This window comes from Heloderma suspectum, chromosome Z, assembly GCF_057233095.1.
Source record: "Heloderma suspectum isolate Gila_16-S chromosome Z, 16-S_ref, whole genome shotgun sequence".
In the NCBI taxonomy this organism is placed as follows: Eukaryota; Metazoa; Chordata; class Lepidosauria; order Squamata; family Helodermatidae; genus Heloderma; species Heloderma suspectum.
Genome location: NC_139476.1, coordinates 17539587 through 17553895, shown reverse-complemented (window position 1 = coordinate 17553895; position 14309 = coordinate 17539587). Strand labels below are relative to the sequence as shown.

At 47.0% G+C, this 14309-nt stretch overlaps 1 protein-coding gene across 1 annotated transcript; it reads left to right on the top strand.

Annotated features, from left to right (window-relative positions):
- The first annotated feature begins 570 nt into the window (after positions 1-570).
- Positions 571-8795, top strand: LOC146333805 (vomeronasal type-2 receptor 26-like). Its single transcript, XM_084826316.1, has 3 exons — positions 571-615; positions 5827-5953; positions 7897-8795. The coding sequence occupies exons 1-3, from the start codon at positions 571-573 to the stop codon at positions 8793-8795; spliced, it is 1071 nt and encodes a 356-aa protein (XP_084682442.1).
- Positions 8796-14309: the final 5514 nt, after the last annotated feature.

Genomic DNA, 14309 nt, shown 5'->3' with positions numbered 1-14309 from the left:
GCACGGAGGCAGTCCCCAGCGAATCAGGTTGACCCTGAAGTGCCTCAGTCTGCCTTGGAGATTCAGAGCTATTCTGAAGACATTCTGGAGCCCAGACAACCTGTCTCTAAAATGTATCAACTTGCAAAAGACCAGGGAGGGAGTGTGCTTGCTGCTTCAGCCTGCTTCAGCTATTGGGCGGTATAGAAATTAAATGAATAAATAAATTCGTTCCACTTTGTGAGAGAGAGTTGGTTAGAGGTTAGAGTTGGTTAAGTGTGCACGAAACCACTTAACAGTCCACTAAAGGGTTCCGTGGGGGGGGTAGGCAATCCGTCCCTCCCCCCCGGAATCCTCCCCAGCCAGCTCCACTCCGCGGTGAGTCCACGGAGCCGCCGGCTGGGCCCGTCCACAGCCGGACTTCCGACCGCTGCCACGCAAATGGCGTCTGGTGTAGCGGACACCATTTGCGTCCCTGCCCTTGGCCACGATAGGCTACGTAAATATTTACATAGCCTATCACAGCCAAGGGCAAGATGAAAATGGCATCCGCTACGCTGGATGCCATTTGCTTCCGCAGCCCGGCAGAGGATGGCTGAGGAACGAAGACGACGGACCAGGACCAGCTGGCGCCAGGTAGGGTCCCTCCCGACCAGGCTTCGCCGGGTGGTGGGGGGAGGCCGTTCCACCATGGACTCTGGGAGCCCAGATTCTAAAGAATCCAGTCTCATTGGAGTCCGTGGTGGATTTCTCCGCCATCCCTAGAGTTGGTTAGAGAGAGAGTTGACTAGATCTGGGTGGTGTGTGTGTTGTGTTCCACTGCAGCTTTGTCGTTCTTCTTCCTTCCGACCCAGCCCTTCTCAATTCAGCTATTCCCTTTCTTTTTTTTCTGGATTCTTTATTAAAAAACAAAACAACAACAACCATCATTTTTAAACTACTTTAGTTTCCTCCTTTCCTTTCCTTTCCTTTCCTTTCCTTTCCTTGCCTTGTTCTTCACTCCCCTGCCCCGCCCTTCTTAATTCCTGTTTTCCTTCCCTTCCCATTATTGAACTCTATATCTTTTCACTACCCTCCCCCCTTCTCTTCTGGTAGGATTATAGATCTAGAATCATAGAATCATAGAATAGTAGGGTTGGAAGGAGCCTACAAGGCCATCGAGTCCAACCTCCTGCAATAGAATATTGAACTCTATATCTTTTCACTACCCTCCCCCCTTCTCTTCTGGTAGGATTATAGATATAGAATCATAGAATCATAGAATAGCTGAAGAAAGCCTTTTTGCTGATTTTAGCCTCCCTCGCTAACCTCAGCTCGTTCTCAGCTTTAGCCTTCCTGATGCCATCCCTGCAATTCTGTACTACCTGCCTGTACTCTTCCTTTGTTACTTGGCCTTCTTTCCACTTCCTATATGTGTCCTTTTTTGTTTTCAGGTCATCCCTAAGCTTTTTGTGAAGCCACATTGGCTTCTTCTGTTGTCTTCCACCTTTTCTTCTTGCTGGAATTGCTTGTGATTGTGCCTTGAGAATTTCCTTTTTTAAAACTCCCACCCATCTTGGACTCCTTTTCTTGTTACCATCGCTTGCCATGGGACCTTACTGATCATTGTTCTGAGTTTATTAAAATCAGCTTTCCTAAAATCCAGGGTACGTGTTTGACTACACTCAGCTTTTGCTTCCCTTAGAACCAAGAACTCAAGTACAACATGGTCGCTTTCCCCCTGAGTTCCTGTAACTGCTACTTTATCCACTAAGTCATCTCTGTTGGTTAGGATCAAGTCAAGGATAGCTGATCCTCTAGTTCCTTCCTCTACTTTCTGTAGGAGGAAGTTATCTGCCACACAAGTCAGGAATTTCCTGGAGGGGCCATGTTTTGCAGAATTGGTCCCCCAACAAATATCGGGGAAATTGAAGTCCCCCATTACTACTACATCATGCTTCCTTAAAACATTGGCTATTTAATTTTCAAAAGTTTCATCCTCGTCTAATCCTTGGTTGGGTGGCCGGTAGTAGACTCTGACCACCAGGTTCCTTTTATTCTTTGCTCCATTTATTTTGATCCAGATGCTCTCGATGGGGCTACCAAGCTCCTCCTCCTGTATTTCTGTGCGGAGATATGTATTTTTCACATACAGTGCAACCCCACCTCCCTTTCTGTTCCTCCTGTTCTTTTTGAACAAGTTATATCCTTCAATTGCTGTATTCCAGTCATGAGAGTCATCCCACCAAGTCTCATTTATACCTATCAAGTCATAATTTCCCTCCTGTATTAAGAGTTCAAGTTCGTTCTGTTTGTTTCCCATACTCTGGGCATTAGTATATAGACATCGAAGACCATGTGCTTCATAGTCTGGCTTTCTTCCTACATGTGTCTGAAGACTATTATTGGGCGCTGTTAGAGCTGTTCTCTCCATTGCAGTGCATGCGCCTACGTCCATTGTTACCCCCAACTTTGCGTCTCCCTTCCCCGTAGGATTCAGTTTAAAGCCCTCCTGATGAAGTTCTTCATGCTGTGGCCAAACACATTCTTCCCAGCCTTTGTGAGGTGCAACCCGTCCCTAGCCAACAGCCCATCTTCCAGGAAGTATAGCCCGTGGTCCCAGAATCCAAATCTCTCTCATCGGCACCACCTTCGTAGCCAGTCATTCACCCGGAGTATTTTTCGTTCCCTTTCTATCCCTCTTCTAACTACTGGAAGGATGGATAAGAAAACTATCTGGGCCCCAAAGTTCTTGAGTTTCCTTCCCAAAGCTTCAAAGTCTGACGTGATCTCTTCGTAGCTCCGCTTGGCAGTATCATTTGTTCCCACATGGATGAGAAGAAAGGGATACCTGTCAGTGGGCTTTATGAGTGCAGGCAGCCTTTCAGTCACGTCTCTAATTTGTCCTCCCGGGAGACAACATACCTGGCAAGTCCACGGGTCTTCGCGACATACTTGGGTCTCGATCCCATGCAGCAAGGAGTCTGCCACTACTATCACTCTTCTCTTCTTGTTGTTGTAGGCCTGAGTTTCATCGCCTCTGTTTGACTGACCTTCAGCCTCTTGCTCACTCTCATGTAGGTTCCCCTGTGATTCTTCCTATGCAAGCTGTCCTCCAGTCTCATCTGCAAGTACCTGGAATCAGTTCCGCAGCTCCACTGCTTCCACTGGTGCAGAGTGGCGTCTAGTTCTTCTTCTCCTAACTGTCACCCTTTTCCATGGAGTATCCTCTACTCCATTTTTCTTCACCTCAGCATTTCCCACTGTCTCATCTTGCTGTTGTTCTTCAAGCTTCTGGTCTTCCCTTTGCTGCTGCAGTTCCCCCATTCTGTCCAAGAACGCTTCATGTTCTCTTATTCCCCGGAGGGTCGACAGTCGCTGCTCCAGTCCTCTCACTTTTTCTTCCAGCAGCATGATCAACTTGCACTTGTTCCAGGTGTAGGCCATGTTGTTCTCAGGCAAGAGAACAAACATTGCACATACCTTGCAGGTCACAACCACTGGAGAGTCCTGTCCTTCTATTGCCTCTTTTCCCTTTTTGTGTCTAGCTTTGTGATTGTTCTAGACTAGCCTGTGCCTGCTCCTCTACTCAGTAGAGGTTAAAAGCAGAGTCCCACTGGTGTGGAAGTGTGTGTTACAAGACAAATAAATGAAAAAAGTTAGTTAAAAAATAAAATTAAATTAAAAAGTGGGGGGAAAATGAAAAAAAAATGTTAGGAGGCAAAAAATGCCTCCCCCTTGACCTCCCCTGCCGAACTCCCCTGGCCAACTCCTGTTTGCTCCCCCTGTCCGCTCGCTCTGGTCGCTTGCTCTCTGGGAGCTTGCTTGCTTCTGTAGTCCCTGGACCAGCTGGAGCAGCTTCCTCTGCTCTGCTCTGCTCTGCTCTGCTCAGCTGGGAGGCAGGAAACAGACTGAAGCTTCCCGCCCACTCAGCTGCTGGGAGTACTCAGGCCACACACACCCAATTCAGTTGGAGCTCTCAGAAGCAGCTGGTGAGCTCACAGCCACTCAGAAGGATAAAGGGCAGCCCCCTGGGCTTCCTGCAGCCCACTTACCTCTTAGCCTCTGTCTCCTTTGTCTCCTTTGTCTCCTTTGTCTCTTCAACCACTGCAACTCCCCTGGCCAACTCCTGTTTGCTCCCCCTGTCCGCTCGCTCTGGTCGCTCGCTCTCTGGGAGCTTGCTTGCTTCTGTAGTCCCTGGACCAGCTGGAGCAGCTTGCTCTGCTCTGCTCAGCTGGGAGGCGGGAAATATTGTACTGTACGCCTCCCCTCCCTCCCACTTTTTGTTTGTAGGTAGTTCTGTATTTGCTTTTCTTTTGCTGGTGTGTGTGTGCGTGTGCACTTGTGTGGTGGTCAAGCAAACTGTGGCAAAGCACTACATGCAAGTCCCTATTTCAAAATATAGTGGGCAAAGCACTACACACATTAACATATATTACTTAAATTTAGTACAACAATTACAGCTTTTTCTTTGAGTTTTGTTGTTGTTGAAAGAAGCACATTTTACCGGCACCTAGCACAAAAACTACTTGGACAAACTGTCTGAAGTTTGGCAGGTTCAGTCACCTGCATCCAGGCTGCCAGGTATCCAGATGTCACACATTGCTGTGCCACCAGTGAAAAGTTATAGCTCTTTGCTTTGAGAGTTTGTGTTGAAAAAAAAAAAATTCTAGCACAAAACTACTCTGGCAGCCTGCCTGCTTAATAGGAAAGTAGCATTAGAGGAGAGGGGTTATTGCACTTCAAAGAAACCTACAGCAGAGATTAGGGATAGTGACCTCATAATCACCGCTTAAACACCTGACCTCTCTGATTATCCCTTTATGACCTTTAGTTTGAGTTTCTGAGAACAGCACATTTTACCTGTGCCCAGCACAAAAACCACTGGGCCAAACTATATGAAATTCGGCAGGTGGGTTCATCTCCATGGGGGCTGCCAGGTCCCTAAGTGCCATGTACTTATCATAAGAACTGAAAAAGTTATGGCCATTTCTGTTTTCCAGTGCAAGTAAATGGGAAACCGTCAAATCCGAATGATTTAGATATCCGAATCTTGCCTTGGATCTGAAGCCGAAGCCAAGCGGATTGGGTCCAAATCGGCATCTGAAGTGAATCGGGGGGGGGGGTGTCTGTGTACAGCCCTAATTTTGTGGATACAATGAATGCTATGCTTTAAAATTATCCTTTTTCATGTTCAAGTTGCTTGGGATTTGTCTCTTATTTTAAACTTATTTTAAATTATTATTTCTTCTTTTAGAAATGTTAATGTGTTTTATCATAGGTTTTATTATATTTCCTTTTCTTACTATGTTGCTCCGAGAGCTTCAGCAACACATGCATTTTAATTAATTACTTAATAACGCTGAGGACTGGAATCTTGTTTTATCTTTATGGGGCCATAGCTCAGTGACAGAGCCCTTCTTTTGCATGCAGAAGGTCCGAGGTTCACCTGAAGCATCTCCAGCTAATCTTGAGATAGACTCTCGTCTAAAACCCTGGAAGCCACTTAGAATCATAGACTCATAGAATCATAGAATAGTAGGGTTGGAAGGGGCCTACAAGACCATCGAGTCCAACCCCCTGCTCAATGCAGGAAACCCCCAGCAAAATGCACTTCCAGTCAGAGGAGACAATCCTGAACTAGATGGACTTGCTATAAGGCAGATTCCAATGTTCCTATGTGTGTCTTGGTATACATTTTGTATGAGCCTCTCTTACTATACTGCAGATATCCAGGAGAGATTTGACCCTCCAAACTGGTGATCCTATTCATCCTGTAATGGAAAACTCCACTGACTAACTCCAAGTTCTGTTTTCTTCCATTTCCGTCATGTGGGAAACCTCAACTATTCCTCTCTTCCCTTTCAGAAGACACCCTCTTCAAGGTGTGTGGAGAGCTGCTCTCTAGGACAACAGAAGAAAGTTCCAGAGGGGAAGCTGGTTTGCTGCTACGAATGCATCCGTTGTCCAGAAGGGACTTTTTCTAACCAGACAGGTAGCTGAAACTTTAAGAGCCTTATTTAAGTGCAGAAAATACTGAGACAAGAACAGGATAGGAAAGGTGCAGATCTTGGATTGGGGGGCAAGAGGGTGCCATTTTCTCTATGGTAAAATTCAGTTTTGGTGTCCAAACTTGTGCAGTTTTACTTGTTTCAAAGTATTCACAGTTTTCTGAAGAAATGTTCTATATTAGTATTAGCATTAATACTTCAGTTCAGTTCAGTTTATTGCTTATTAAACAATCAGGCCATAGGCATACAAACACATATTAAAATACCAGTCTTGCACAGAAAATGATACCAAAACAAAAAGTATTATAGAATGATAGAATAGTAGGGTTGGAAGGACCCTGAAAGATTGTCGAGTCCAACCCCCTGCTCAACGCAGGAAGTCTGATTCCCAGGCAGTCTCCCATCCAAGTGCTAACATTTCATGAAGTCTGGAGAGTATTTAGAGACTTATTGAAATATGTTAGCAAGCTTAGTCTTCTATGCCAGTCAATAATGTTAATTTCTCCCAAGCCCGTTGGACAAACTTGATAGTTCTATAGGATGTATACTAATCCGTACCAGCCAGTAGAAATAAGGTTGTGCTTAGAGAAGATTTGTGACTGAAGGGCTCAAGTTATTGCTTCCTCAGCTCTACATACAGATGACATTTCATTAGAAAGTGTGCCATGTCCTCTATCTTACAACTGCCAGCGGGGCAATGCCCATAATGAACCCTATAGCGTGCTTTCATCTTCATTATTTGCAGCGAGTTCAACCTGCATTTAGTCAGGAGCTATCTCAACTCATATGAGCCAATAGAGGACAAATGGGGGGGGGGGCACCTTACCCAGAAAAATAAGACTTTTATAGAGTGTGTTAGAACTGCTCTCAGCAGCAGTGGCCCTTGCAATCTGAGACTCGATACCGAGGAGATTTCTAGAAGATTATACAATTAATATTTATCATCATCAAGTCAGGAAATCATTAACACCATTGTGCAAGAACTCTCCAGTCCAGTGTCTGTCAGGTTTTCTTTCATATTCACCTAGCTAACACTTGTCTTGTATTTGCCCGTATGGCTCCACTGATTATGTTCCACTAGCACGACACGCTGCTTCCGAGAGCAACCCCAGGAAGCAACTGGAAATGAGCTGAGATGCTCATTTCCAGGATGAGTCAGCAGATTTCCCTTCTGCGAGCTCCACTGATCTGTCCCCACTGTGGGAGTGAGCATTTTGGCTCATTTCCAGTCGCTTTTTGAAGCACTAGTTTCTCAGGCAGCTCTGGATACTGCTCCGGGATTTGATCCAGATTCAGCCATCCTTAAATGTGTCTAGTTTAAGGTGTATAACTGGATCCAACCGCTTGACTCCGACATCAGCTGTTCTGGCATATGGCCCCATAACTTTGAGGGCAGTTTGGATTAAAGGCTCAGTACGCTGATCAGGGGAACAACCAAGGCATGATAACCCAGTCCCAAAGAACTGCCCCTTTCCTGCAGTGTCTTCTATAGCATGTCCCTCAGCCTCCGGACTAAGACACGTCCTGCGGGACAGGGTGTTGTCACGAAATAAGTTGCTAAAGCTGAAAGGGAGGGCAATCGAAGGGCAGTTGTACTCTGGGGTGTACAATAAATTGCAGAAGCAATAATTCCACCTCTTTCTTTGTGCTCTGAACTGGCAACCAAGTCTGCATCACATTTGAGATTGTAACCATCGTGTGACATAATACCCCACTCCATCCCCCAAAAGATTGCTTTTTGAGATCATGCCTGTTGTACCCTGATCCCCAGCCTTGCTCCCAGTGCCTTTTCTGAGAGGATAGTCCATATTCCAAAGAAAACAATATTTCAGGATGTATTTTTCATTTGTTGTGGCATGAACTGGCTACCACAGAAAGAAAATCTCTGTCATCTTTGAGATACTTCAGCAGCTGTTGTTCATTCCAGATGCAGATCACTGTGCTTCATGTCCAGAAGATCATTATCCAAACAGGAACCAAGATCAGTGTATCCCCAAAACGATCCACTTTCTTTCCCATCAGGAGACATTGGGTTCCATGCTAGTTTCTCTAGCCATTTTCCTCTCTCTGATCACATCCCTGGTGCTGGCAACCTTCATTAAACACCGTGACACAGCAATCGTCAAAGCCAACAACCAAGACCTGACATACGTCCTCCTCATCTCCCTCCTGCTCTGCTTCCTCTGCTCCTTCCTGTTTATCAGTCGACCCACGGAGGTCACTTGTCTTCTGCGGCAAGCTGTTTTTGGCATCATCTTCTCTGTTGCTATTTCTTCCATTTTAGCAAAAACCATCACAGTGGTTCTGGCCTTCATGGCCACCAAGCCAGGAAACATGGCAAGAAAACTCTTGGGGAGACAACTGACCAACTCCATTGTCCTGGCCTGTCCCCTCATCCAAGCTGTGATCTGTGCTGTCTGGCTAGTAACTTTTCCTCCATTCCTAAACTTGGACTTCCATTCCCTGGCAGAAGAAATCATAGTGGAATGTAATGAAGGCTCAATCACCATGTTTTATACTGCCTTGGGTTACATGGGTTTCTTGGCTCTTGTCAGCTTCACTGTGGCTTTCCAAGCTAGGAATTTGCCTGACAGCTTTAATGAAGCCAAGTTTATCACCTTCAGCATGCTGGTATTTTGCAGCGTTTGGGTCTCCTTTGTGCCTACATACCTGAGCACCAAAGGAAAGTCCATGGTAGCAGTGGAGATCTTCTCCATTTTGGCCTCCGGTGCTGGACTCCTGGGTTGCATCTTTCTCCCTAAATGTTACATTATGCTCCTGAGGCCCAATCTCAATTGCAGGGATCATCTCATAAGGAAAAAGTAATCTCTGAATTGTAAAATAACTGTAACATAATCTGTGAATTCCCTGCTAATTCATTTCCCAGTCAAGCGCATTCATATTTATCAATACAGGCTTTAATGTGACCCTGATTTTTTCATTTTAAAATAAAACTAGCCTGTCAAATTCATGATTTCTGTGTTTCTTTTTTGCCTGATGCAGTTTTTTAGGCTAAGCAGTTCTAATAAGCCAGTCAGAGACACCTTGCAGAGTGCTCTCACTTCTGTATTGAATGTCATTAGGAGATCATGATGAGACCCAGATTTTACTGAACGAAGCAGTATCGTCATTAGATCGTACAATTTCATAAGATTTATTGTAAACCTGCCAACAGTTCCCTTCTTCTGTTTTATCTTATGTTCAGTACCTAAATATCCTGAATTCATGAACAATTTGGCATTATTTGGATGGGGACTTTGCCAAATCTCTGCTCCTCTCACTGTCACCCTCCTTCTCAGATAATGGAGAATGCTTGGAGTAAGCAACCTTTGGTCTAAGGGTCAAACTAGATGGGACAATCTCACGGCTGGCAGTTGTGTCCTTATGTTATTGCAAATAAATAGCCACGGGGATGGAGGTGGGTCTGGACCATGGCAGAGGAGCAAGGTTATCTTTCCATCTGGATTGGAGCCCCAAGCCTGTTCCTTGCTGTGCAATGGAAGTTCCTGTTAGTGCCTGGGGGAGCTTCCCTTCTGGTGCAAACACCCATTCCAGGCAGGGTGGGGAAATTTTCATCAGGGCCCTTGCTGGTGCTTCCAAGAGGCACAGTGAAGGGCAGCTTTTGAAACATCTCCCAAAGATGAGCCGTAAGAAAAAAGGGGCCAGAATGAAGTGGAAAGTTTGCATGAAAATTTAATTTAATTGAGTGTTTGGGGTGAATTGTGATGGGAGATATTTTAATTATAATACACAATTAAGAAGAATAATGTTGCTTTACCGCTAGTTTAAGCTCAGGCTGAACCCCCTTTTCTCATGTGGCCCCCACTTATTTGAGTGTTGGGTGATCTATTGGCCCCCAATACATCACCCAACACTCAAAACCACCCCGAGAATTTTGTGCAACCTTACTCCATGTGATGTAAACGTTGAGACTAACGCTTCCAGCGATGCAGTAACATGGGTGTTCAGCATGTTGGGGGGGGGTGCAAAACACACCAACCCATCGTGGGTGACAAGCCACTAGGAGCGGTGAGTGCGATTCGGAGCAAAAAGTGGGGTGGGGGCACTCTTCTATGGAAACCAGTTGCTGCTGACTTGGGGAGGGGTGGACTGGGAGATGGGGTCCCCAAGGGTAAGGACAGACCTTTAAGTCCTCGGGATCACCTCGGTGAGTGATCTTGAGCACTTTTCTGCCTTGACAGGTGGGGAAAAGTGCTCAACACCACCCCCTTAGCAAGGTGATCCCCATGATTTAAAGAGCTGCCCCGACCCTTGGGGGTTCCCACCTTCTAGTCCCCCCCTCCCCAACTTGGCACCAACTGTTTTTCATAGAAGACTGCACCCAACCCCCTTTTTAGCTGTTGCACTGCCCAATGCCCCCTACCCATGATGGACTGGGTGTCCCTGGTTCGGACGACACCACAACCCATCATGGGTAAAACAACCCCCGGAAAAAGCCATGGCTTTGTGCTGTGGCTTTTCCTCAAAGAATTAACCCAGCCCACGGGTAGCTGTCCAGGTTCAGTCATCACCTTATTATGGGATGCCCTTCATGCTGTTGCACTGGGATCATTCATCAGTATGACAGCTGTAAAAAGGTGGGGGATATAAAGGACAAAAGTGATGATTGAATCAGGACATTGTCATTAGCTTAGAGGCCCGACACAGAAGAGACGAGGGCTCCACAGTCACTTTGGGCTGGTGGGCACCGTTGGGCTTCTGAGAACTCTGTGGCTGTGGCCCCTTGTGTGTGGTCTCCCCTCCTGCAGATCCTGCCTCCCCTTTTTCTTTCTCCCCCAGGCCTTTCCCCCTCTCCGCCCTCCCTCCCCTCTACAGGTCCCTCCACGTTTGCTTCCTGCCACGGACCCTCGCCCCTCCATATTTCCTTTTTCTCCCACCCCTACTTATCTTCCTCTCCCTTTCCTTTTCTTTTAGTTGTCATTGGACGCTACCAGCAGAGAGAGGAGAGAAATGGGTTCGAATTGGTCTCTCCCTCCTCTTTGTTCACAGTGTGGTGTAATGGTTGGAGAGTTGAGCTGGGAACCAGGGGACCAGGATTCAAGTCCCCACTTGGCCAAGAAGCTCACCGGGTGACTTTGGGCCACTCGCTGAGTCTTCACCTCACCTACCTCACAGGGTTGTTGTGAGGAATAAATGGAGAGGAGAAGGACCACACAAGCCACCTTGGGCTCCTTGAAAGAGGGGAGAAGGCGGAATAGAAATTTAACAATTAGATACATAAATAATTAGAACTATTCCCTCCCTGTTGCCTTTCTTTCTTTCTTTCTTTCTTTCTTTCTTTCTTTCTTTCTTTCTTTCTTTCCCTGGAGTCTGCAAGCCAGTCAGAACGGCAGGAGGCCCTAGTCATGAATGAAAAGAAAGTGGGGCTCAGCACGATTGTAATTTCCAGTCTGGCCATGAGTGGAGCCGAGAGCCTGGCAGGCAGCCTGGGAGTTCTCTGTGGGCTCACGGACACCCGCTGGCGCCGCCTCAGAGACCTCGACATGCATCCCGCTGCATAAACGGGTCTACGACTACGAATAGCACTGGGAAATAAAAGGAGGGGTTCGCTGAAACTTGTCAAGCGCAAAGAGCCTCGGTCTGCAACCAGGGTGGGGAAGGTTTCCCATAAAATCGCGGGGGGGGGGGCAATCTTCATACAATATCCGCATTGGGTAGCAGTGTGGACAAGGTGAAAAAGGGCAGGTCCTACTTCCAGCTGGCCCTCGACATTGCCATTCAACACTGTTCATGGCAGCTGACGGATCCCGTCCTGCTCCCGGGCGGGGAGGGTGCTTGTGGCTCAGAGGAAGTGGTGGGGTGGCTGCATTAAGGCCCCTGCAATCGCCGGTGCAGGAACCGAGGGTGAAAAGTCTTTGTCTTCCACTGAAAATGGGCACAGTGTCCTGGGAATGAATGTAAACTGTTCATCGGGGTAAAGCACAGCTGAGGCCTAGAGAGGATCAGCCAGCTCGACAGCAGCAACAGCCACGAGGGGGCTGTTCTTCCCTAGCTGCCCCTGGGAGGCACGTGCCTCTCCTGCAACTCTTAACTGCTCTTCTCTCCCTGTGCTAGAATGGCACATGGTTATGATGTGTGGTTATGGCTGCCTTAGAATTGAGCATGGTTATGGTTGTCTGCTTTGAGATTGCTGGTGGAAGTTGTTTTAGCTAGATGTTCTTGTAGATTGTTCTGTTCGTGTGCGTTTTATGGAATGGGCTTTTAACATCTGTATATTATATTTTTAAATGTTTTAGTCTTTGTAAACTGCCCAGAGATCTTCGGCTATTGGGGGGTATAGAAAGGTAATCAATCAATAAAATAAATATGTGCTGCTCTGGCAGGCCTCACAGGAGACCTGCGTGGCTGGGGAGGCCTGTGTGATGGCAGCGGCGTCCCACATCACGTGTCCCCATCCTGGCGTCAGTGGGGCTGGGGCAAAGCCACCCTATCCCAAAGACACAGAGGAAAGGGCTTTTTTCTGGAATGGGCTGGTTTATGCATATTATGCCCATTTAAAGAACAAGCAAACAAACCCGCCACTGGCTATTTCGTTCCATGCCGAAGTCTGTGTGCTGGGACTTAACCTTAAAGCCCTAAATGGAAAGTTCCTGAAGGACACAGAAATGTTCTGAATGAAAGAATGCATAGATAGGAAGGAGCCCAAGACAGGGTCAAAAGCCAAAAGGAAAGCAGGGAGAGCCTGACATTTAGTGGTTGCTTGGTGCGATTGCTGGGCTTAAAAAGGCAACTCCCCATTTGACTGGTATGGCCAGGCTGATTTGCTTCTTGGTCTAGTTCCAGGAGCTGCTACCTAACTTGAAAGTCTGCAGTGGCTCAGATCCCAAACACAGGAACAATTACATGTGTGAGCGGGTAGGTGTTCTTGGGCCTGCAATGCAGAACTGCTGACCACTGCCTCATGTGGTGAGGCATAGAACTGCAGCCTCTCCTGGGAGAATGTTCCAGATCCAGCTTGGCCCCACCCACCCAGTTGGCCATTGGCTCCTCCTGGGCAGGAAGGAGTATAAAGGACTTCCTTTTCCAGCTGATCCTGGCTGGAGCAACAAGGTCTACTTGGGCTCTGTTTTTTCTTCCATTTCTAGTCTTCTTCTTGGTTCTGACTCCTGGTTGCTCTCACATCCAGAATGTATTTTGGGCCTGGCTCCCAATTCTTGACTCCCCTGAGACCATTCCCTACTGCCCAGTCCTGACATGTGGCCAACGGTTTGGTCAAAAACAGTGGAAAGGGTTTCTCCACTGGGCAAGAGGGCTAAACCTAACCCAGGCACTGAGCCCCCTTCATTCCCAAATTAATCAAGAATGGTTCAAAGGAAGCAAATGATGCAAAGCTTTTGGGGCTTCCAAAAGGGTGAATATCAGGGCAGGCAACATGTCATCTTAGGCCAGCCTTCCCAAGCAGATGATGCACAGGTCTGTTGGACTGCAAGTCCCATCATCCTCATATAACACATCTGGAGGAGACCATGAAATTTTCCACCATGCAGCTTTCCACATCCTCATTTTCAAGGTGCAGTTTTTGCAGTCAGTGTGACAGTTGGTGTGCGGAGGGTGAGAGGCAGTTTATGGGGCACAGCTGAGATGTGAGCTGAGATGGCCCTTGGCCTATGAATAGTTCATGGGGGGAAATCCCCAAGGCAAAAACTCCGCTGAACTCACGATCAAGGGCTGGTGTGCCTTGCTAAAGGAAGAAGGTCTCAGGATATCTAGCATCATTAGGATGAATCTATGGCCCTGGGGCATGAGGAGGATGGACTCCATTATATGTCCATAGATACTCGTTCTCGAAAATACCAGTTCACACTGGGAGCAGGACCAACCTTAACAAGCTGAGGCAGGCAAAACATCCATGCAATTTTAAATGTCTCTTCCCTCCCAAGGTGGCCACCTCTAAGATGGTTGCTTGGTATCTCTTGGGTTTAGAGGCTCTGTATCGGGTGCTGGGCCATGATCCACACCAAGATCCCTACCTCAAACTAGGGAGTCTTCCTGGAAGCATGTGAGGCTACCATTAAGACACAAAAATCAAATCAGAGCATTAATTTATTTCTGAGACTTGTATACCATGGAATATAATTGCTGAAGGCACCAGAGAGAATGTTACATTCAACCGGAGTTGTAGTTTGGCCCTGCAACATTCAAGATGGCAGTAACAGAAACAGCTGCTGTAAAAAAAGATGGCTGGATATTGGGAATGATGCTCACAGTTTCTTCCCCTGAGATTAAAAGACTTGGAAGGAAGCCGCCTTGTACCTGGACATGCTTTGCATCCATGGTATAATAGGTTTAACCCAGCCTTCCTCTATCAGGTGCCTTTCT